General features: G+C 43.1%; 5 protein-coding genes across 5 annotated transcripts; 3 read left to right on the top strand and 2 right to left on the bottom strand.

Moving 5' to 3' along the window:
* Positions 1-118: 118 nt before the first annotated feature.
* LOC125765871 (uncharacterized) lies at positions 119-3,946 on the top strand. Its single transcript, XM_049431360.1, has 4 exons — positions 119-1,224; positions 1,306-1,531; positions 1,605-2,295; positions 2,384-3,946. Exons 1-4 carry the CDS (start codon positions 1,112-1,114, stop codon positions 3,940-3,942), a joined length of 2,589 nt encoding a protein of 862 aa, XP_049287317.1. The 5' UTR covers positions 119-1,111; the 3' UTR covers positions 3,943-3,946.
* A 153-nt stretch (positions 3,947-4,099) lies between these two features.
* On the top strand, positions 4,100-7,093 carry LOC125765870 (glutamyl aminopeptidase-like). The gene has a single exon (XM_049431359.1). It carries the CDS (start codon positions 4,180-4,182, stop codon positions 6,871-6,873), a length of 2,694 nt encoding a protein of 897 aa, XP_049287316.1. The 5' UTR covers positions 4,100-4,179; the 3' UTR covers positions 6,874-7,093.
* Positions 7,094-7,193: 100 nt separating this feature from the next.
* LOC125765874 (probable insulin-like peptide 7) lies at positions 7,194-8,765 on the top strand. The gene has a single exon (XM_049431364.1). It carries the CDS (start codon positions 7,966-7,968, stop codon positions 8,461-8,463), a length of 498 nt encoding a protein of 165 aa, XP_049287321.1. The 5' UTR covers positions 7,194-7,965; the 3' UTR covers positions 8,464-8,765.
* A 104-nt stretch (positions 8,766-8,869) lies between these two features.
* On the bottom strand, positions 8,870-10,772 carry LOC125765873 (probable dolichyl pyrophosphate Glc1Man9GlcNAc2 alpha-1,3-glucosyltransferase). Its single transcript, XM_049431363.1, has 3 exons — positions 10,563-10,772; positions 9,839-10,499; positions 8,870-9,720 (listed from the first exon to the last, which is right to left on the bottom strand). Exons 1-3 carry the CDS (start codon positions 10,619-10,621, stop codon positions 8,929-8,931), a joined length of 1,512 nt encoding a protein of 503 aa, XP_049287320.1. The 5' UTR covers positions 10,622-10,772; the 3' UTR covers positions 8,870-8,928.
* A 688-nt stretch (positions 10,773-11,460) lies between these two features.
* On the bottom strand, positions 11,461-16,589 carry LOC125765872 (matrix metalloproteinase-2-like). Its single transcript, XM_049431362.1, has 8 exons — positions 16,325-16,589; positions 16,094-16,246; positions 14,847-14,962; positions 13,174-13,335; positions 12,814-13,100; positions 12,102-12,737; positions 11,876-12,025; positions 11,461-11,731 (listed from the first exon to the last, which is right to left on the bottom strand). Exons 1-8 carry the CDS (start codon positions 16,436-16,438, stop codon positions 11,619-11,621), a joined length of 1,731 nt encoding a protein of 576 aa, XP_049287319.1. The 5' UTR covers positions 16,439-16,589; the 3' UTR covers positions 11,461-11,618.
* Between the last annotated feature and the right edge of the window lie 6,548 nt (positions 16,590-23,137).

Below are 23,137 nucleotides of genomic sequence, written 5' to 3'. Positions count from 1 at the left end.
TTACTGGTAAGCTGTTTCTTGCAGAATTCGTACAAAAAAATCATATATTGGAGGGTTAACATTAGTGATGAATTGAATGCATAGTTTCAGGCGTTATAAGCCTTGGAAGTTTAAATGCTTTTTTGTAGTCTCTATTCAGTTACAACAATGAAGCAGCGTGTCTTTATACAAGATAAGATTAAGTATATTGACTTCAAGCGGGAGTTTAAGGACAATCTTATTCCTCTACCAATAAGGAGCTGGTACAATACACTCTTGATACGCACCTCACACATAAAAAAAACTAGAGACTGTCCCAACAAACCAATTGTTTGCGTTATGACCATGTGAACCGTCTGCGAAATGGCGTCACTTACGAAAAAATAATCCCGTCCCGAAATTGAATGAAGTCCAAGACTGAAGACTGAAAATAGAATTCCTTTCACTCCCGCGCCTCGTTTGCCCGGTTCGGTCATATAATAGGGTCATGGGTTTGCGTGACTGACCCGTCCCCAGGCAGAAGGTACAAACATCTCCACTCTGTACTTCGGACTTTTTTTTTTGGTCCGATGAACTTGCACTGCCTCAGAGTTGCGTGTCCTCGTTCGGTGAGCATGTTGCGTGTTTTGTGCCCTGTTTTGTCCTGTGCTTTCGAATTATCATTTTTCAAGGATAAATTCTTGCATTTTATGTTGCGTCCGGAACTTCGTAACGATCCCTCCATCGTTCCGGTTCAATCGTTCCGCAGTCCGTTGTTCTGTCCGTTGCATACACAAACAAACGGACGAGCGGACGAAGTGTTTTGCAGTATCGAATGTGTTGTCCTGTTTATAACTTTGTTGATCGTCCCCGGGAGGGGAACTATTATTGATTTTCTCTAACATTGTGACTCTTTTTTGTGGATGTTTTTTGTTTTTTTGCTATAGCAGCAGCTGGTACTGAATTTACTTCACCAGTTCAGCACGGCTTGTGGGGGGTATCTTCTGGGGATAGGATAACGACAAGGGAACTCAATGTGCTAGAGCTACTGGTGTATGATTTGAAATTGATTGGCCATTACATCCTTTTTCCTTGTCCACGGTAGTCCACGCAGTGATAAAGAGATAAAGGGCTTTTTGGTGGAAACTGCACAATGTATTCCAGTGCCATCCCGGAGGACAGTGGTGCCTTGTTCCGCACGGAACATAATGCACGTGCCGGCTATCAGCGAGAGTTCGAGGAGATGGAAAGCCGCATACGCAGGTGGTAAGTAAGGGCCACATAGCATTCCGATAATTTTGTGCAGCATTGCATTAATGGGACCGAGTTTATTTTTGCTATTGCCAGTGAACGACAGCGGGCAGAATTGGAGCGCCAGTTTGAGGATTTAATGCGCGAAAGGGCGGACTACGAGAAGGCTGCAGTGCGGGCAGTGAGGCAACGGCAACGACGCCAACTGGAGGCAGAAAGGCAACGAGCAGAGCGCAACGAAAGTATCCTTCGAATGTTAAACAAAATCGATCAACAGGCGGTATCATTGGCTGCCAAAACGGATCGACTGAAGATGTTAAAGGTATTCACCGGAGGATTGACCGTTTAGGTGTGCATATTTGATCACAAAAATCTTATTTTCCACTCCATATCAGACGCAGTACGAGATGTATCTGATGCGTACCTGGTCGACTGCTTCGCAAGCCTTACCAACGTACAGTGTTCCGATGATTACTGCACCTCCAGCAAAACTGCCCCAAAGTCCTCAAAAATCCGAATTCGTTCAATACATTAGCGAACTGACGCATCAGCAAACGGTCAACATGAATCCGATACCGCCTCCGACGGCTTTAAGCAACTATCTTGCATCGCAACAGAAATCATTCGCACTGACATCTTCCCATAATGGTGGTGGTCTCCCGGAACGTCCATATTCTAGAGCGTATAACAGCAATGCTGCCCTAAAGGACGATCTAACCATGATGCACTATGGAGGTAGTTCTACACAAATGACAGGCGGTGCTGCTAAGGCTAATAAATTTGAAATGTCGAACGAAGATTTTATTCGCTACATCGACAGTGAGGTACTTAAGGAACCGGTACCGAAGGTTAGCATCGTTGCTCCTTCCCCTGTAGTAGAGGTGGCTGAGATGAAACAAGCTGGAGAAGCATACCTTGAGGATGCAGCGATGAGTGAGGACGAACCTGTTGGAGAGATCTCAAGCAAGTTGAAAGAATTCAGTATGATGGTTGATGATGAAAATAAAAAAGATACTTTGAATCATTCTGCCGAGGGTCAGTCACAAGATGAAACGCAGCGACAAAAGGACGAAGTGGCGGAGAAAGGTAAAAAGCGCAATACACTTCTATTAACAGTAAATAATAACTTGCAAATATTTATACTATATTTTCGCTATATCTTCTCTCTTTCCAGCTCTGGAATATTTTGCACCTTCTGAGACGATCGTGCCAGAAAAGGAAGATCACTCTTTCAATAAACCAGCCTTGGTTGAAACTTTCAAAGACGATCATGAAATGGTGGTTGAAACGAACTCTAAACAAGAACATGAAAACCAAGCGAATGTTGTTCAGGATGTTCAGGAATTGCAACCCGAATTTGTATCGTCTGAAATGGAAATTCCTCACGAGGACGTCGAGAACAAACCTGCAATGGAAGAAGATTCGTATGTTTTACCCAACACAACATATGAAGCAGCTATCAACGATCCTAACGGCGTAAAGTACGAACTATCTGATGCGAATGTGAATTACCCGGAAGGAACTCAACCAACAGACGTAGGTGTATACAATCCAGTGCAATATGAAGACCTATCGTACGACAACCAGCAGTACAGTACCTCGAATGAAGTATCGAAACCAGAACCTGCTCCAGAATTTAATGTTCAACCGCTACAGCAACCAGTACAGCAGCCAGAAAGCAGAAACCAACATTGGACCACTGCACGGCAAGCCTTACGTTCGAAGGCATTCCCTGGAGCTTTCTCCAAACCACCGTCACCTGAAACGGATCTTCCCGAGCAACAAGGTGGTCAACAAGAGAGTCATCATGAAACAGTACCAACTGTTCCCGGAGAAACCAGTAACATCATTCAAGATGTTGTACAGAATGCTCCTGCACAAAATGATCCTCCAGTTGCTGAATATCCTCAGTATTCTGTTGAGTCGAACGATCCTTACTACCAAACGGATGTCAGTGGTAGCGCACATCAATCTACAGAACAAATGCCTGTAAGTGAAGGTTATCATAATGATGCGATGGGACAACCGGTAGAGTACCAACAAGAAGATGGACAACAGGCAGCTGCATATCAGTACGGAAACAATCAGGAAGGACAATATATCGAAGGAACAGAAGGGGAAGCTCAGTATCAGTACCAAGACGCTTCTGATCCAACTGCCAATACGTATGCGACCCAGGAAGGATATCAAGATCCGAATCAGCAGTATCAGTATGATGAAAATGCACAGTACTACAATGATCAACAAGCTTACGACGCACAGTACTATAATCAAGATCCACAGCAACAGTACTACATGGACGAGTCCAATCAACAGCAGGCAGGACAGTATGAGCAACAGGTGGATCAACCGCAAGACCAACAGCAGCAACAAATCCAATCAACAGAACAATATCCTACGGCAGCAGAACCAAATGAACAAGCAGGGTATTATCCTCCCGACGGACAGTATGACCCAACTATTCAAAATCCAGAACAAATGGAACCCCTCACAAGCACTACTACTACTGGTGGTGGTGATCCAGCACAAGTAGTTGACGAACAAAAGCCAATTGAGACATCGGCCGTTATCGATTCCACGTTGGTGAAAGATAAACAAGAGAAGAAAGCTACCGACGCGTCACAGCCTACGGTTGAGCAAAAGCCCTCCAGAAAGGAAGCGGATCCGGGATCGGATGCACCAACCTTAAGCACCGTTAACGATGAAAGTGATTTCGATTTCTCCTCACAATGATAAGTACGCTCCGTTTTGTTTGATGAGCGGTAGCCACCTGCTACGATAAGCCACCGTTAATGGATGATACCAGAACTGTGCTCTATTGTTCTGTAGAAACCCATCTGTTCTAATATACACACCTGAAAGTTTCAATTAAAAACGTGCCTCAAGCATGCTTCAGATAAAACACTTCAACCACAATGCACTTTGCGGGACACGCTTTCGGGAACGGCAGTTAGTGTCTGGCCAGCTGGGATGCTTTATAGTAGCAGACTATTGAGCTGGTTTGGCGTAATCATGCTGTGGCTTGCGCTGTGTTCGGTGTGCTTGGTGATTGTTCCGTGGGCAAGGGCTGATGGCCGTTTGCCGAACGATACCATCCCGTTGCATTACGATCTACACCTGGAAGTGACTGGTTTAGGAGTGAACGATTTCACCTACCGGGGAAATGTGTCCATACGAATTGCCATTGCAAGTGATACGAATGAAATTGTCCTGCACAGCGTACGGAGTACGCTCGGATCGATACATCTGCGAAGATGTCGGGATGGCGTAGAAATACCTCACCAATTGCTGGAAACGGAAGAAGCTAGTGAACTGTTGCGCATTCGTACCGATCGTGTCCTGCGCAGGATAGACGATCAAGCGATCCAGCTGACGATCATCTTCAACAATACGCTGGGCGAGGATCGAATGGGCTTCTATCGCACACAATACCGTGGTCCAAAGCGAATTCCAATGGACGTAGCGGCAACACACTTTCAGCCAAGTTACGCACGTTTCGCCTTTCCGTGTTTCGATGAGCCAGCACTTAAAAGTACGTTCCAGGTGACGATCGTTAGTAACGCTAGCCATCTCGTTGCTTCCAATGCACCAACCAAAACGATCACTTGGCTACCGAATGGCCACAAGTCGGTACTGTTCGAGCGTACTCCACCAATGCAAACGTACCTAGTATCGTTTCTGATCGGTAACTTTACTGCTGCACACGCTCGTAGTCCCTCCGGTGTACGGATTGGTATTCTTGCACCACCCAAAGATCAGAAGAAGCTACAATTTAGCTTGCAGGCAGCAACAACACTGCTTACCAGCTTGGAACAGTACACAGGACAGAGGTTGGGTCTAAAAAAGCTGGATCATGCCGCCATTCCACGCTTTGGAAATGCCATGGAAAATTGGGGCTTGGTGGCGTATGATGAACAATTTCTGGTACTTTCGCCAAAAGCCCATCGACTGCAGCGTGCCCAGGCAGTAATAACCATCGGTCACGAAACGGCTCACCAACTGTTCGGGAATCTTGTTGGACCGGCTTGGTGGTCCTATCTATGGCTAAGTGAGGGATTTGCAACATACTTTGAGATACTGTTGGGAAGCGAACTGTACCCGGAGCTGCTACCGCTGGAGGAAACTTTCGCCGTACGTCACATGCGACCAGCTCTGTTGGCAGACGTGTTCGAAGGACATGCGCTCACGGTGGAACCGTTGCCAGCCGATACGGCAAAGATTGAAACACTGTTCGATACGATCACGTACAGCAAGGCGGGATGTATACTGCGTATGATTAACTGCTCAATAGGCGAGACAGCTTTCAAGAGTGGCGTACGGAGATATCTCGAGAAATACCGGCATGGGATCGTTTCTCCATCCGATCTGTACAGTAGCTTCCCGGAGATGGACGACGGTCCAACGGTGGAGCAAATGTTTCGCAGCTGGGCAGACAAACCTGGATATCCGGTGGTAACGGTCGAGCGTCTTAACGGATCCTTTGTCCGGTTTCGGCAGCAACGTCACCAGCAAGAAGCAACTGCCCGTGACAACCACTCACGCTGGTACATCCCGATTACGTACTACACTAACAGCAGTGCAGGAAAGTTTGAGTACCGACCAGCGTTTTGGATGAAGGAAAGTGACCAAGAGCTGGTAGTTCGACTGGAGATGAATTGGGAGGATGTTGTAATTGTAAACCCACGGCAAATAGGTTTCTATCGCGTCGAGTACGATGAGCGTGGTTGGAACAGTATCGTCGACATTCTATCCTTGCTACCGTCCGTTATGCAGGCGAAACTGGTCGACGATGCGTTCGTGTTGGCGCGCATTGGACTGGTCGGGTACGAGATATGTCTGAAGATGCTGCAGGAACTTGCGACACACCCAGATCCCGTACCGTGGTTAATTGCAATGGCAGAAGAGAATGTTGGGTTCTTGCAGCGCGTCCTAATGTCGGAGCAGTTTGATCAGTTTGTGGTAGGATTCGTTGGAGAAATGTTTGGACTTGCAGGGAATGTTACCCAATCGCTGTTTCAGTCGCAAGCACTCGAACGAGCATACGATTGGTGGGAACGGTTGGTAACTCCAACAACAGACCCCAGCCAGAAGAAAGCTGGAACTGCTGGCAATATTCAGCCACCATCTTGTCCATTACTAACAGTGGACAACATAGTGGAAGGATTGATCTCTCCTGATGATCTTGTACGGGATCGTTTATTTGCACGATTGAAATGTCAACTAAAATATCAACCTGACCCATTGCTATTAGCACTAGACCGTATAAAGGAAACGAAACTTCTTACCGTAGGCAAGTTGCTTGCCGTGTTGGAAAGTATGATTAAATCCAATCCGAAACACTTGCTGCACACGACCGTACGTTTCCTTCTCACCGTAAGCATGGACGAGATCGGTACGGAAGGACAACGTTTGCAGCATCTGTTAAATGTAATCGTACACGAGGTCACTGACCGGAATCAGGCAGCGGAAGTACAGAAGCTCATTGTCAAAAATGCTTCCGTCCTGTCGGAAAATTTCCTCGCACACGCAAACACCGTGATGACGTCAACTATCAGCTGGCGGATAAAGCAGGTACCAAAGTTAAGGGAATTCGTTAGCGATTCCCGTATGGCCAACTATTATGGGAAGGAAGACACGAACCAAGCTCATTGGCGGGTGGTTTGATGAATTAATGAAATGGGTTACATGTCGTAACGGTGGCGTTTGGAGGGGGGGAGGGACGATTTTATGACACCGGTACTGTGTGAAAAGGTTCATCACCACTTACCACGTGTGGTAAGACTTAGTTTAGTGTGTTAGATAAAGTTTGCTGCTGTTTGAATGTAATTTTATCATTCTATTTAACTATTAAAACCTGTCCTAAATCATGTTGAAATCACAAAAATGTTGTTTTAGTGTTTTTAAAATAATATTTAAGAATTTAGCCGAAATCTGTTGTCCACACATTCTAGCAGAAGCACCTAAGGACATGTGTTATTTGTTTGTCTGCAATTTTCTTGTATGTTCCCCATGTTTTCTGGTGGCCACTGTGTGTGTATATTTTTTCTTCTTTTCCTACCTTTGCTCACACCTTCAATTCCAATGTCCAATTTATGTGTACCGTTTCGATTAGGTCCATGGTGTGATGGTGGTCTTTCCTGCTCGGTCGTCCTTTGCTATGTTTGGCACCACCGATAGGTCACGCTATTTGTCGCCGATCAGTGTGGGTGTGATTGTTTGCCACGTGAACAAAACGAGCTAGAGAGCAGGGCCAAGGCAGGGAATCTCCACTTAACGGGCGACTATACGAACGCTCGGTACGGAATGGTCTGGCGTTTGCGAATGATCATTACATTAGTCAATATCAATGGTCAACGGTCATATTGGATGGCGCGATGGTGTTTGTCGTCATCGGTGTGCGGTTTTCTGGGAATTCTGTGCCGATATGATACATATGGTGAAGGATCAAAGCAGGATAAGCAGCCAGAATCGAAGGGGTGCACAGTATAAAAAGTGTTCGGCTAACCGGTGGACAGCCTCATTCGTCGGTGGACCGTAGCTCGGGTCGAAAGTTTGTGCGCGTGTGAACATTCGTTCGGTTGTTGTGTACCTGTTTGGGGGGGGCAATACCTTTGGAACTGGAACCCATTTATCAAGATGATCGTGTTAGTGCATGTTGGATAAGATTTTGCAACCCGTTCTTTCGGTAACAGTGCGTAGGAGACACGGGAGTCAGAAGCAAACACATCCGGCAAACTGGCCGGAACACGGTCCAAAATGTGGCTACCGTTGGCGCTCTGTGTGCTGCTGGAATTTGCCGAAATTGTTAGTGCAACAGGCGGATTGGACGATGCGCTGGAGGTTACGTTCAGCGAACGAACCCGTGCCGACTGGGAGAAGGTGTGGCATCAGGAAAGCCATTCACGCTGCCGGGAGAAATTGATACGCCATCTGTATTGGGCCTGCGAGAAGGATATCTATCGAATTTCGCGACGCAGCGGTAACGGAGATGATGGTCTGTCTGGAACGATGGAAAAACGCAGTACAGCGAGTCGTACGTTTGTGGAGGATGATATGCAACAGACCGCTTCATTTCCTTGGGCAATTGATCGTGAGGTGGCGTACGCTTTCCTGCGTACCCGACGCAACGGAAAGCGACGTTCGGGTGGTTCTATTACGGCCGAATGTTGCACGCGTACCGGTTGCACCTGGGAGGAATATGCCGAATATTGTCCGTCAAACAAGCGGTTAAATCAATATCGGCGCAGGAAGTAAATATTGCGAACGGATACAATGGGTGTGTGTGTGGTTTAAGCGGTGGGTCAAAACCCCAAAAATGGAAAAGCAAGGATGAGGTAGACGGTTTATATGGTTTATGGCCAGGTGATGGAATGTAACGGATGAAGGAGATGGGATGCAGGTGAAGGTAGAACTGGACGTTTTCTCGGTATTCTCGATCATCGTACACAGCATTGGTTGTGTATCGTAGCATTTTTGTATGTATAATGTGAAATAAAGGAATCCGCACTACCTAAAACAGAAGAACGGGAAGTTATGTTGTTTTCTTATCTCTACGAAACAATCACTAAAATAGTTGAGAAACCACATGGAAGTCATTGGTCATCGTCTGAAGTAATTGCTGTAAAACAATTGCTTGTAAGAAACGCTTAAAGATTTGAAGTTTAAGTGTAAATTTATCAGTCATTGGTTTTTGTTTTATTGCTCGTTCCCTCTACGTGTTCACTTAGTCTTTTTCTTTTCGGGGACTATTTCACCACCATTCGTGCGCAGAAAGGACAGTTGGTAAGACACCCAAAAGTACAACACACCAACGGCACAGTACACACTGGTTAGTAGAAGGGGCAAAAAGGGTAACCGATCCCGTAACCCTATTGCCCCATGTACGACGTTTTCGTACGTGCAAAGAACAGGAAATCCAGCCAAATAAAGGAACTCCACTGTCCGAAAGAATGTTCCACGGTGAAGCAGCTTTAGCAACAGTACACTTAGGCCGGTATAAACTACATGCAAACTTATTTTAACTAGCGTGAGCTCCGGTTTAAACAACAGCGGAAACAATGAATAATGTGCTACGATAGCGAGAAAAATGGACCAACGGGCATCACTGGCGTTGCCAGTGGCAAGCAATGTCAGCGGAATCAGCACCATCAGGATGGCTTTCTCGTGCACATGCCAACCGAAAAGGAAAGAAGTGCAACCACATAGAACGATTGCCCGTACAAAGCAACGTCCAAGAGGGACAGTCGACGATGGGGATGATTTCAGTGTCCATAGTTTAAGAAGAACCGGAACCATAAACAAACCTGTGAGTGCAAACGTTACTGCGGGAGATATTGATGGTAGAACGGTGTGTTCGAATGTTTGTACCAATCCACCAGTGCTGGACACTTTGGTCACTCTACCAAGCGTTACGGCTAGCGCTTTATCGGCGGTATTGTACAGAGCCCAAAAGTTAGGTGCCCAGTAGGCATGCGTCAGGCCACGCTTGAAGGGAAACAGCCGGGAAAGGACCTGCAATGACGATGAGGACGAGCGGTAACGCATTCCCGAAACGCCAACGATAAAAATTGGTAATAAATTCATATTAGTACCGTGTGTGGTAATTAATGACCGAAATTGCAAAACTTACCTGTGGAATGTGTTCGTAGAATGGACCGAACGATAGTAAACAGACGCCCAGCACAATGGTACCGAGTTTGATTAGCTTGACCAGCGCCTGCCCGATGGTGAAATCGCGCAGGCAATAAAATCGTACCAAATAAACCATATAAACGGGGGCCACGTAGATGAAGATATGTTTTAAGTTCAGCAACGCCGCAAACAATAATGCTGCCTGTAGTGGTCGGTTTTCCATCAGTGCACCGATACTAAGCAGCAGCACACCGAACAGGAACCCATTGTACTGGAAGTGGATGTGGTCTACCATGAGTAGGCCGGCATTGCCGAGCAGAAGCGCACCACCGATAAGCATGGAACGGGACGGATTCCCATTGCCTGCCGTTAATGCACGCAGACAACGACGAACGCCCAGTGCGTAGATGACGTCGGTCACAATGACCGAGAACCTTTGGAAGACAATTGTTTGCTCGGAGGCATAGTTGAGATTCTTCACGTCCAGCATTCGTGGATCGAACGATTTGGCCACCTGCGAGAGGAACCATTCAAAGTAGGCAAAAAATGGTGGATAATCGAGTGTCCATTCGCTCGTTTTCTCGTAATACCATCGTGAGAGAGGCAAGCTGTGTGTTAGGGCCAACCAGTTACGGTGTACCTCAAAGTCTGTGGAACGGCTGTAAACATAAAATTCACTAATTGCTTATCGGCCGAATACTTGAAACATTGTTTACACTTACTAGGCGGGAATAAAAAGCAGCTTTATACCGGAAACGAGTAAAAATATGTGCCAAAACATTGTACAGTTTCTTGCTTTATTAAAGTTTTACAAAACTTAACAAATACCATCGATGGGCAATCGATGGGTTAGGAATGGAACATTAGCTAATCGGCACCGGTTTCGTTGCAGTTAGTTGCCAACACCTCAAAACAACAACAAACGTTCAACATGTCAAACTAACGTCAACTCAGTGAAATAGACTATGATGAAGCGTTTCCCTGTGTTGAGGGACATTGCGTTTTATTTTCAGCGAATTATCAATGAAATATAGATTATTTAGGCTGGAAAATAAATTATTTTCTTTCAGAATTAAATTGTTTTGCTTGTATTTCTACTTTCTTGTGTTTTTTATGCAAATAACCAAGATTTCGCCTGTCTTATTGAGAAACACTTGAAACGCTTAACACGCTTAATATTTGAATTCAGCACTATGGGTCGTTATACAGAATAAGTTGCCGGAGCATTTGAAATTTATGTGGTATTCTGTTTCTATTTAGTTTTATGTTAGCATTTACACAAAAAAATCTGTATTTTGTCTTCAGAATTGTGTTTAGAAATTATACAAATGGATCTAGCGAATTGAATGTATTACCATTTTTTTCCCGGCCCGGTGGTGTATGTGGTAAACGGCGCCGGTCCACACGGCAGAACCGGGCATCAAATCTCATCCACACCGTCTCCCCGTAGCAAAGACTGACTATCCGGCTACGCGTCAAAAATAAGTCTAGTAAACCAGATATGGCCGGCGTGACCTTAGAGGTCGTTAAAAGCCAACAAGAGAGAGAGAGAGAGAAAGACCGTTGTTTTACGTAGTTTATCGATACTTACTCAACGATACAGCGCTTAGCAATATTTTTTTTATCTTCAAGAAAGACATTAATTATGTACTAATGTTACTAAGTGGGAACAAGAATAGAAAAACTTTGGCAAAATAAAAATCATATTACGCTTTGTCGTTGTATTTCTTCCTTCCTAGCGCGAAATCTATTGAAGACCGTAATGCACCAGTTGCATCTTATCGGCATCCGAGCCATATAGTTCCGGTCCGTCGAGGGTATCCAGGTTCCGGGCGTACCCGGGTGTTATTGTACAGCCAGTAGTAATTTCCCTTGAAGAAGTACGTCTTGCCTGCGAAACAGATGATATGTCCCCGGCGCGTTAGCGATAATGCGACGAATGTCAAGGTTAGCAGCATGTACCAGGAAATAGCACGATTAGAAAGGTTATACAGCTAGTCAGCGTTGCTACTTCGGCCAGTTTCACCCAACTTACCGCTTGCGACGGCCGTGGCGGCGTCAATATTATTCGGTATACCAAACCAACGGTCCATGGATGATGGATAGCCTTCATCCATCTCGCCGGCCGTATCATTGTAGCGCCAGAAACGATGACCCGCAAACAGGTAGGTCTTGTTGTTTTTCGCTGAAAGATCGATCGTGTAGAGCGAGATAGAAACGCAATGTATTAAAAGATCGCTTAACGCACGGGCGCTACTCACGCCAAACCAGCGCCGCATCGATACGCTTGAGGTCTTCCGGTAGGCCAAAGTCCGTCAGTGGGCGCACTTCCGGGTGAAGGAAGTTAAGCGCATCAAACACCCAGTAGAAGCGGCCGGAAAACAGTACGATCGCATTATCATCCAATCGCTCGTACACGGCATCAATGTGGCTGACGGTTTTGGGGAATCCCCGGAACACCTGCCAAATGCGAACGGGATAACCTTCCTTGATGCGATATTTCTCCGTCAGCCGCCACAGGTACGGACCCTTGAAGATGAATATTTCACCCCGTAACAATCCGATCGCATCGAAACTACCGCTGCATATGTCCGGCACCGGTACGTACGTGGTTGGCACCTGCGTCGTCACGACCGCCGTAGGTGACTGGGAATGGTGCCGACTGATATGGTCGTCTACGGTTTCGTAGTCACCGACGAAGGTGATTGGGATGTCGTAGATTTGTGTCGTTGAGGACGTAGTGGTGCTAGTAATGACCGGTTCCTGCTCCGGGTATGGATCACTCTCCCATTCGGGTAGTCTCGGTGCTGGTGTAACGGTAACAAACTCGTCCACGGATGTTACCGATTCGGTAGTGTACATCCAATCTGGGTCATCGGTAATGTGAGGGTTTTGTACTGATAGGAAGAGGAACACAAAATGTTTGAATGATATCTTCGCCAAACTCTGGTGATCAATTGGTGATCAACGTACTGTACAGCTGGTACATCGCCAAGATATCATCGTAATCCAGCGTGCCCTGAGCGATTCCTTTGTAGTAAGGGAACATTAGCGACGAGTAAACCGGAGAATGGGCAAGCCCCAGCGAATGGCCCAGCTCGTGTATGGCGACGGAGTAAAAGTCCACACCTTCGCTAAGATGTGTCGAGTTTTCCTTCCAGTTTTCGTCCTCATCAAAGTGGACATCACCACCGTAGGCATTCATTTCGTACGGATAGAACGCGTGAGCCAACACATTTCCTGGTCCATCGAATGGATAACTGTTTGCGTGTGCAAGGGGACATTAATCGATCAAACTCACAAGACAACTTCAGCCGCCCGCAGTCTACTCACTTGTCCCCGTGATGGCCACTGCCAAACCCGACAATAATATCTGCCGATGGGTCGTACACGCGTACGAAGCGCAGCTTGCTGTACTTGCTCCACTCGCCGAACGCTTTGGCCATAAACTTGGCCACCGCGTCCTCACCTACCTTGCTGGACCAGTTCGCAATGCTGCGGGATGTGTGGTCGCGTATGGAACGAGAAAAGCAATCAGTAGACAACAACAACAAGAGAAAGAGGAACAAGGGAAGATTTAAAAAAGTGGACCTCCTACAGCGCGTCCACACATAGACTTGACTTTCGGTACAAGAGAACACAGCGGAGATCATTAGCAAACTCCAAGATGTGGATGAAAGTAAGAATTTGGCGTACGAATCCAAACCGTAGTCCGTAGTGCCAGGATTGTTGCTGCGGTTCCCTGTCGTTTAATGGTCGTAATCAGCGTCACGATCGGGATATAATATGCAATCCGTTCCCTAATGCCTAATGCTGCGTGGAATGCGAAAGCCCCACAGAAGACCGGCCAACAAGCTCGCATTGGTTGATAAATCGATGAAAATGCTAATGTCTAAAATGGCACCTGTCCGCCATGGGTGATGTGACCGCCCCGAATCCACCATCCCACCATCGGTTCCCGGGTTTTGCCCCTGTTTTTTTGCCCCGTGCTTACCCATCCAAAGATGGCGCACGCATGATCATTTTCAATTAAAGTGAAAGTTTTCCTTTCCTTTTTTTCCTTTTGGTTTTGATGTTTGGCGCAAGCCGTTCGGGGGATTTTTGTTGTTGTTGGGCTCGTTTGCTCGTGTATACCACTGCACCGTGGTGTGTTTCGCCGGGATAATGAATGGCCGTACCAATTAAACGAAAATGGCTATCGAAGCGAAAGCTAATGGCCGATCAGAAGTATCAGCCTGGTGCAACGTACGCTCGTATGTGAATGGGAATTGGTATGCCCATAAATGTGTGTTTTTGTTCGATTCAGTCAAAAGCATTCCACCCCTTCCCTGTTGCCCCTAATCCCCCCACTCCCCTAAGCTCACGCACCACTGGAACAAGATCGATTGGGTAGTGGAGTTTAAGGAAGTTCAAACAGGTTTTATTGCATCCGAGTTTTTGTTAGTTTGTGTAGAATAGTACACGAATGACTGTTTTGCAAAATATAGAGTAAACTTCAAATGTGTTTTCAATTAAACATTATTTTATTTATTACTGTTAGTTAATGTGCGCTGAAGGGTTAAAAAAAACCCATCGATCGACCTCACTCGTTTGACCGATCATCGATCATAGATTATCGGTGAATCGGTACGAAAGCAAATCGGGAAATCGGCAACGGCGGCCTATCCACAACGAGGAAGAAATAACAAAAATCGACCTCGCCACCATAAATAGCCACTCAACCCAAAAACGGGAAGGGATTGTGTGTTTAGGCCGGTACAGGGAGTATAAAAAAATCGAGGTTAAGGTAGGGCATCGTTGTTGGTTTTGTTTTGAACTCGTTTTTCATTTCATCCTTTTTGGGGGTCTTTTTTTTATTCAGGGGGTCCTATTCGTATGGTCCCAAAATCAGTGAATGTAAAAACTGTGGAGAAGGAACTGTTGTAGCCTTCGCTGGTCAGACAATGCGCCAAGCCAAGCGAATGCATGTTCGTGCTGGGGAGGTTTTTTTTGGGGAGACTACTTACAAGTATGTTATGCGCCGCTTCCGCCAACTTTCCGATCCGATCACGTACCGCCGGTGGCGCAATGATTGATCGTGCTGCATCACATCGGCCACGCCGCATCGGGGCGTTGACATCAGCTGCAGTTTGAACCGATCGTTCGAACAGGTGTACCGATTCAGAAGGTTTGGCGCCGTTAAGGGTAAGTGTCGGCGCCAGTGTTACAGTGGAAGAGAAAGAACGGGAGGTGTATTGAATTGAAGATTATTGGAAGATCTTTCTTCAACATTTTAATTTGTTTTATTTAATCCTGTTTTGTATTTTTTTTGGCTACCTATCCTGGTAAATTTAATGTAAATGAATATGTCAGATAAGTTTTTTATGAAATAAATCGAAAGACTGCAATTCGCAATACATGTAAATAAATGCATAATTCTTGATTATAATTTCAACTAATAAAAGGGTCATTCTGTGTTAAAAATTTTCCAGGACCGTGCCTTACATATGACTCATCTTCTTAAGGAAATTCAAGTCACAGAAATATAGTTATTTGTTAGTTTACAGCAAGAGCCACGAAAGAAGCATATGTAATCTAGAACGAATTATATCTCTGGGTCGACTGATACAGACTGCCAGGAACTTTAGATTTTAATATGGTTAACATAAGTTAGTGAACCAATAATATCTATAATAATCGACTATAAGTTGTTGTTGACATTACATTTACAATCATTTAACTATTTAACATTTAACTTTAACACATTTATTTAGTAATAAAAAGCTTTTAAGAGTGAAAAGACAAGTTATATGGAGGAGAAAATTAATGTAATAATTCAAAAAGACAAACTCTAAACGTTAAATTATCGACTTCTCCTTCAATATTTTAAAAACATATTTATATTATTGCTTTTTTTATAAAAATAGCATTTTATTTTAAAGCGAAACACATAAAATTGAGTAAAATCATAATTTCTTAGATATTTGTGAATCTATGAAAATTCGTTAATATTAAAGAATTCATGAATCTTTTGGGAGTTGATTTGAACGACTCTTCAGTGTAGATGAATATGAATGATTCTTTTTATAAGATTCATTAACTACAAAACTACTAGTTGTATTTCACTTTTTTAAATTCCAATTATTTTAATTAAAACAGACACTGAACTGAATTAATAAATTAATTTATGTACAATATCGCTTTTACTTAATGTGGGTGTAATTTGTAAAATCTTTTACATTTTAACTTAAAACATTTTGTCTCACTTTCTCACCTTGATTGTTGCTTGATCTAAAACGCCCGTTTCTGTTAAAGCCCCGAACTTCTGCACATGCTTAATGGCATCCACAATTGCATCGCCACTGTACAAGGCTTCCGCCTGCGATGGTCCCTTCTCCAAATAGCCAAAACGTCGCATAAAATCAATCTACGAAACATTGAACCAATCGACAATCGATGTAGAACCGAAAGGAACCTTTTTTTCTCTTGCCATTACACTACACACCATTTCCTTCATGGGCACTACCGGTGCTCCATTCACACGAAGTTGACATAACAAACATAGGAAACACACCAGCACGAATGTTGTACCGAATAAATGCATCCGATATTGACCCATCGGTGATGGAAATCTTTGGATGATGAAAAAAAAACTATTCTTAACTAAACACAAAACTCGCTGCAGCTATCGCCGATGCTGTTCGCTCCAGCAACATAATTAAACTGTCGATCCCTGCCGCTGGATGCTAATTATTGTCACGATCAAGACGCGATCTGTGCTGGTCCAATTCACTGCCGATGTTGTTCTTATTCTTACGGACACACACAAACACACGCAGACTGATGGCTGTGAAGCGTACCGAGCGCGGTCAAACAGCCATGGCATGCAATTGCTCCCAGCATCCACATCGAATGGGAAATGTGACACGAACCAGAAAAGGGGGGTGGGGGGCTGTTAGAAGAAAGTGGAGTCGCATATCGCACACAAGCGAACGATTCGTCAACCGGCAGCGACGCGCCAAATCCAATTAGCGTCCGGCCAATTATTGCTTGCGATCAGCAACCGAAGAGTGTAGCATAAGTAAGTAAATAAATAAATGATTAATGATTCACCCGTGGGTTCCACATTGCCCGGGGAGGGTCATAGGGCATAAGACATACCGGGAGGTCGTGCACTATTTTCATTGTGTCTCCTGCAGCGATATGAAACATTTTTACTGTGCCAATAGTGGAGTGTGCGTGTTTGTTTGTTTGGTTAATTTGTGTCATTGTGCATCACTGTGGTGAATGATTTGCATCTCGTTCGGGCGTAACGTTACGATGCGAAACTGCATCGATCGATGGTGGAGTACATTGTGTTTTTTATACCTCTTTTTTTTATAAAACTTTAAGGAAATTAAATTTAAACTAAAAAATGCTTCATCTAGATCTGGCTGAATCTTCGATCTTTGTTTCTAAAAGATCACTCTACCAATAATTATAAATTATACAGTTGAAAAGGATTATTTGAAAATGCTCAAATTCGATTAATCCTTTTCATTCTCTTGAGGATTGGTGATCCTCATCATGATCATCATGCTTGACCATCACAGATAGAAAACTAATCACATCGCTCGGTAAATTAAGAGAGTAAATTGTTTTGCTAATTCATCGACTGCCAATCAATGAACCGCTCTTTCTGTGTGTCTACCAGAAGAGCACTGGAAGATGGACCTCTTCTGTCCATCTGGTTGACCTAAGAGGAGTTTACGAGTTGGGTCGTCCGGTGTCATTCAAAAGACATGATCAACCTAAAAATCCTACTAAGCATCAACCGGGGCTAAGGGGATTTCTTAAATTTGAACAGAGTCCATGTGTCAGGGGGGTATGTGAGCTCAGGAACTATATACATAAGTTCTAAATAATACCATTTTCGACTGTCGTGCCGAAATTGGTGAAGTTTTGGATGACTTCAAAAATCTATCTGTAAGTCACTACTTCGTAATTGAGAGAGAAAAGAGTGAATGAGGATCGGAATCCCCTAATATGTAACAATTTTCTAATAGCTTCTCAGATTATTAAACAATTCGTACAATTTCACCTTTAGACAAACAATAGCAATTTGTACTAATGGTATTGAGTTACGCACGAAAATATGCAACTTTCCACAACAAAAGTTTTCACGCAGTACAATTGCGGGTAATTTCCACCGTACTGTGATGCCCTGTACAGATATGGGGCTGTAAATCACGGCATAGTCAATAGGGTAAAACAATGCAAACACACTGGTTTCTATGTTGAGCCTCGTTAATGAAGCCATGATGACAACCCAGTTCCATCATAATTACCATGCCGATAGATGTGCCACTGTTTTTTTCCTTTTGTTTTCTTTGGCACCTTTGATGGGTTTCTTTTCCCCAGCTGTTGGGCAGTTACTGCTTTTCGCACCTTTCCTGATCATCCTTCCTAAAGGGGCAATCATATCAGAAGTTCAAAGTAATGTTGCCTGCTCAGTTTGTTACACATTTTTGGCGCTCCGCAAGTAAACCGCATACAATCGGTTAGCTGCTGTACCTTTAAACATTTAAACACAAATATTCCCACCGCACGATAGCAACTAAACTTCCAACGAAAAGTGGTGTTAAATTTTCTCACCATTTTCATTGCATCAATTTGCAATTTTTGGGTGAAAACGATGAAACGATTGTGTGGCAATAACGGGGAGGGGGCAGATTCTGATGGTTTTGTGACGACAATCGACACCGAATTATGCAAAAGGCCACTCACCTTGGGAAGATTTTTTTTTTCGTTTAAAAGAGACCCCTACAAAATTTTTCCACGCTTTCAGTTTCCACCGGATGAAAAGCGCTGCATCCAGCCGCTCTACATAGTGTACAAAATTTGTGTGTAATGTTGTGTTTTTTTGTGTGTGTGTTTCATACGACTTAAGGTAAGACACAACAAGGGAAAAAGAAATGCTTTTACATGGAAAAACATCGAAGAAAACAGAGTTTATTGTTATCGTGGTGAATACCGGCCTTCGCGCTTATTCATTTTATGGACCGTTTTTCCCCGGGGGTGAGTTGGATACTTCCATGGGAGCAGCACTGACCGTACCGGATGGCTCGGATGGTGCAAATGTATGCTGCATTATCAACGCTTCTTTCCACATTTCCTTGCTGTGGGAAACGAGCGAAATGTGTCATCGCGTCACATCGTTCGACGTTATTTAATTACAGCGAACAATTACGTCAAGATGACGTTGATTCACGGGCAAGACAGAAAACTCGATTTTTGGAATCAGTTTTTATAGTTCCACAAAAGCCAAACAATTTAACATACTTAGGAATGATGGAAATGGGAAGGAGAGCGGTTCGATTATGGAAAATGTTTCATGCTGCTGTCCTCTATGTCACTTTTAAATCTAAGTACAAACATTACATCCACCCAATTGGGCTACTGGCAGGAAGCATTTCATTACATACAGTACTATTTTCTTCTTTTTTCAAAAATTCCTACTGTTCTTGTTCATGTGAGACGGCGGAAGATATAAAAGCGTCCCAAGATACATTGCTATTTTCAATCAATTGCTCAACACCAAAGGTGGTTCTAACGTATCACCGTCAAGTTCAATTGGCCGAATATAGACATATTTATTCCTTTATTGTCGTAAATAAAAGACTGATAAAGAATTATACTAAAGACTGTTTGGAGAGTTCCTTCCGCTTCTTTTGGCGGCTAATATTTTGTTTAACTGAGCAAAAAGATATAACCAAGCATTATTGGCTTACGAATCAGGACAATTGGTTTTTTTTACATAATTGAATAGTTAGTCCTTGATACGTTTTTTGAGTTAATTTGCCGCTTCTCTCGGAATTAACCCTTGATAGAAGTGATGAGAAAAAAAACTTTTTCGACGAGCTTCAGAAATATTTGAAGCCCGGATCTGAACTAATGAATCTTAACAACGATCATAACTGAGGAGTCATACGACTCTTTACAGCTCGACCGAGAGTCGAGTGCAGCGGAATCGCAATCGGTTCCGACCTGTCCCGGGCGCAGCAGGTTCAGGCGAAACATTAAACACATGATTTTGACTATGTTTTTATATTTAATTTAAAAAAGTGTATTAATTTACCGTATGCCAGTTTGTAGTATGAGATATACTTTTCAAATTATATAAGTTCTCATGGTTTTATTTACTGCGCGAAAGTATACTAAGAATGGCATACAAATCTGTACCAAATCTTTACTATCTTTAATAATGTAACTTTTTAAAATACATATCATTTTAAATATATTTTATATATTTATTATTCCTTCCAAAAGACCTAACCAATGTGTACGCAACTACAACGGAACATTGAATCGAAATATTTGGCCGGAATTACATCGATTCGCCGTAGCGGGCGTAAGGCGAAATCCGAAATAGAGTTGAAAACTTTTCTCATTGCTCCCCGTGGGTTGTTTTTTTATTGGTTGTTGTGTGTGTGTGTGTTTTTCTTAAAGGACAATCACCACCCCACGAAGGAAGTGGGCCGATTCCGTGGCGTACCAAAGTGCCGATAGAAACTCCCCCGATTACTTCGGGGTTGTTTAGTGGTCCCACGTTACATCCTTCGCAGGCGCTGGGCGTAGAAGACAACCAGCATAAAGGCAACTGTCGATTCGAAACCGTCAATTTCTCTTCCCTAGAGCGCATTTGCATTTTCCATTTTCCGAGTGTCAGTGCGAACTTTTAGCTCATTCTAACTTCTTCACACACCGCCAAATAGACAGCCGCTTTTGGGAGGGAAAAATGGTGCCAAACACCTACCGAAGAGGGAAATGGAGATTGAACAGAGCCAAAGCATTCCCGGTTTTTTTGGGGAGACGGTTTGGGAGAACATTTGGCTGGTGTGTTTCATTCCTTTTATGTACTTTCCTTCTTAACTTTCCTCCCGCCAAAATAAAAACCCACGGCACTTTATTTCCGAACCGCTTACGTCAGCCTAAGACGACAGGCGCAGCACTTTGACGAAACTTTCGGCATCAGTTCGCCTAGTTCAAACCTTGGGATTCTTAGGAAGCGATTTCAACTCTGGCTGCACGTTTGACGCGCTCCATTGTGTGTGTCTTTGCTGGTCGTCTGGTTCTGAGAGCAAAAAAAAGGATCTTTATCATTTACTTTACACGTTGTACGCGTACAAACCAAGGAAGTAACGATGGTTTGACATTTCGTCCCGGTGAAGCAGATTCGTCGAGTGGCAACGGGCATGTGGGCAACCTTTAAGATTTAAGTCCTCGTAATGAACAATAACATGAAATGGCACCGTTGGTTCTTTTTTCGTCAACAATTCTCAGTAGGAAAAGTGCATCGCTTGCGAATAAAAACTTAACAAAACAAAGGTTTTTTTACCCTTAACTTACAAGGTGGAGGGATATTTTCTTTGATATACACCAATTGAGCAAAGTTGGATGACATTTACAAAGCAGGAAATGGTACGCGATATAACTTATTCTAGCAAATGGAAGTTTTTATTAGTACTCAACTCGGTAGTTTTTCTTGGGTAAATTTTACATTTTTTATCATTAATATCTCTCCTTATTATATTTTCTTATTTATTTATGTACATCAAACCAAATAGGGGGGAAAATACACAATAAGGAAATTTTTTTCCAACCATGAGTCACTAAAACAAGCGACAATTTTTTTTTTAATTTAAGTGAAAAGAAATTTTTTGCAACCAATTCGCATTATAATATATCACATTTAAAAATTTTGCTATATTGCTCAAAAATGAGGAAAATTTTACATTTTCTCAAACAGGGTAAGGAACTTGGTTCCTCGAATAACTTCTGGCACGGACATCTGAGGGCATGGCCGTCCAAGAAGAAAATGTAACCATTGGTGCCATCTATTGACCACAGGTTAAAGATTGGCGATCCGTTGGATACCGATCGAGTTATAGGCAAAACTTGGTGCAAAAATGAGCCTTAGTAAATTTTTATTTTTTTGATTTTTTGATTATTTTTCACTCTTTTTTTTATTTAAAGCATTACTTGAGTGAAAAGAAACACATTGCAACCGATTGGCATTAAAATAAATCAATTTAATTTTTTTTGCAAAATTTCTCAAAAAAACGTAAGGGGTAAGCCTTAAGAAATTTTCGAGTTGAAAATTTTTTTTAAATTTTTTTCCGATTTTTTATGCTTTTTTTAATTTAAAGCATTATTTGAGTGAAAAGAAACTTATTGCAACAAATTCGCATTAAAATATATCACATTTAAAATTTTTGCTATATTGCTCAAAAATGAGGAAAATTTTACATTTTCTCAAACAGGGTAAGGAACTTGGTTCCTCGAATAACTTCTGGCACAGACATCTGAGGGCATGGCCGTCCAAGAAGAAAATGTAGCCATTGGTGCCATCTATCGACCACAGGTTAAAGATTGGCAATCCGTTGGGTACCGACCGAGTTATAGCCAAAATTTGGTGCAAAAATGAGGAAAATTTACATTTTCTCAAACAGGGTAAGGAACTTGGTTCCTCGAATAACTTCTGGCACAGACATCTGAGGGCATGGCCGTCCAAGAAGAAAATGTAACCATTGGTGCCATCTATTGACCACAGGTTAAAGATTCTCAATCCGTTGGATACCCACTGAGTTATAGGCAAAACTTGGTGCAAAAATGAGCCTTAGTAAATTTTTATTTTTTGATTTTTTGATTATTTTTCACTCTTTTTTTTATTTAAAGCATTACTTGAGTGAAAAGAAACACATTGCAACCGATTGGCATTAAAATAAACCAATTTAATTTTTTTGCAAAATTTCTCAAAAAAAACGTAAGGGGTAAGCCTTAAGAAATTTTCGAGTTGAAAATTTTTTTTAAATTTTTTTCCGATTTTTTATGCTTTTTTTAATTTAAAGCATTATTTGAGTGAAAAGAAACTTATTGCAACAAATTCGCATTATAATATATCACATTTAAAATTTTTGCTATATTGCTCAAAAATGAGGAAAATTTTACATTTTCTCAAACAGGGTAAGGAACTTGGTTCCTCGAATAACTTCTGGCACGGACATCTGAGGGCATGGCCGTCCAAGAAGAAAATGTAGCCATTGGTGCCATCTATCGACCACAGGTTTATTGGCGATCCGTTGGATACCGATCGAGTTATAGGCAAAACTTGGTGCAAAAATGAGGAAAATTTTACATTTTCTCAAACAGGGTAAGGAACTTGGTTCCTCGCATTACTTCTGGCACAGACATCTGAGGGCATGGCCGTCCAAGAAGAAAATGTAGCCATTAGTGCCATCTATCGACCACAGGTTAAAGATTGGCGATCCGTTGGATA

Source organism: Anopheles funestus, chromosome 2RL, assembly GCF_943734845.2.
Source record: "Anopheles funestus chromosome 2RL, idAnoFuneDA-416_04, whole genome shotgun sequence".
In the NCBI taxonomy this organism is placed as follows: domain Eukaryota; kingdom Metazoa; phylum Arthropoda; class Insecta; order Diptera; family Culicidae; genus Anopheles; species Anopheles funestus.
This window is presented reverse-complemented; position numbering and strand designations above follow the sequence as displayed.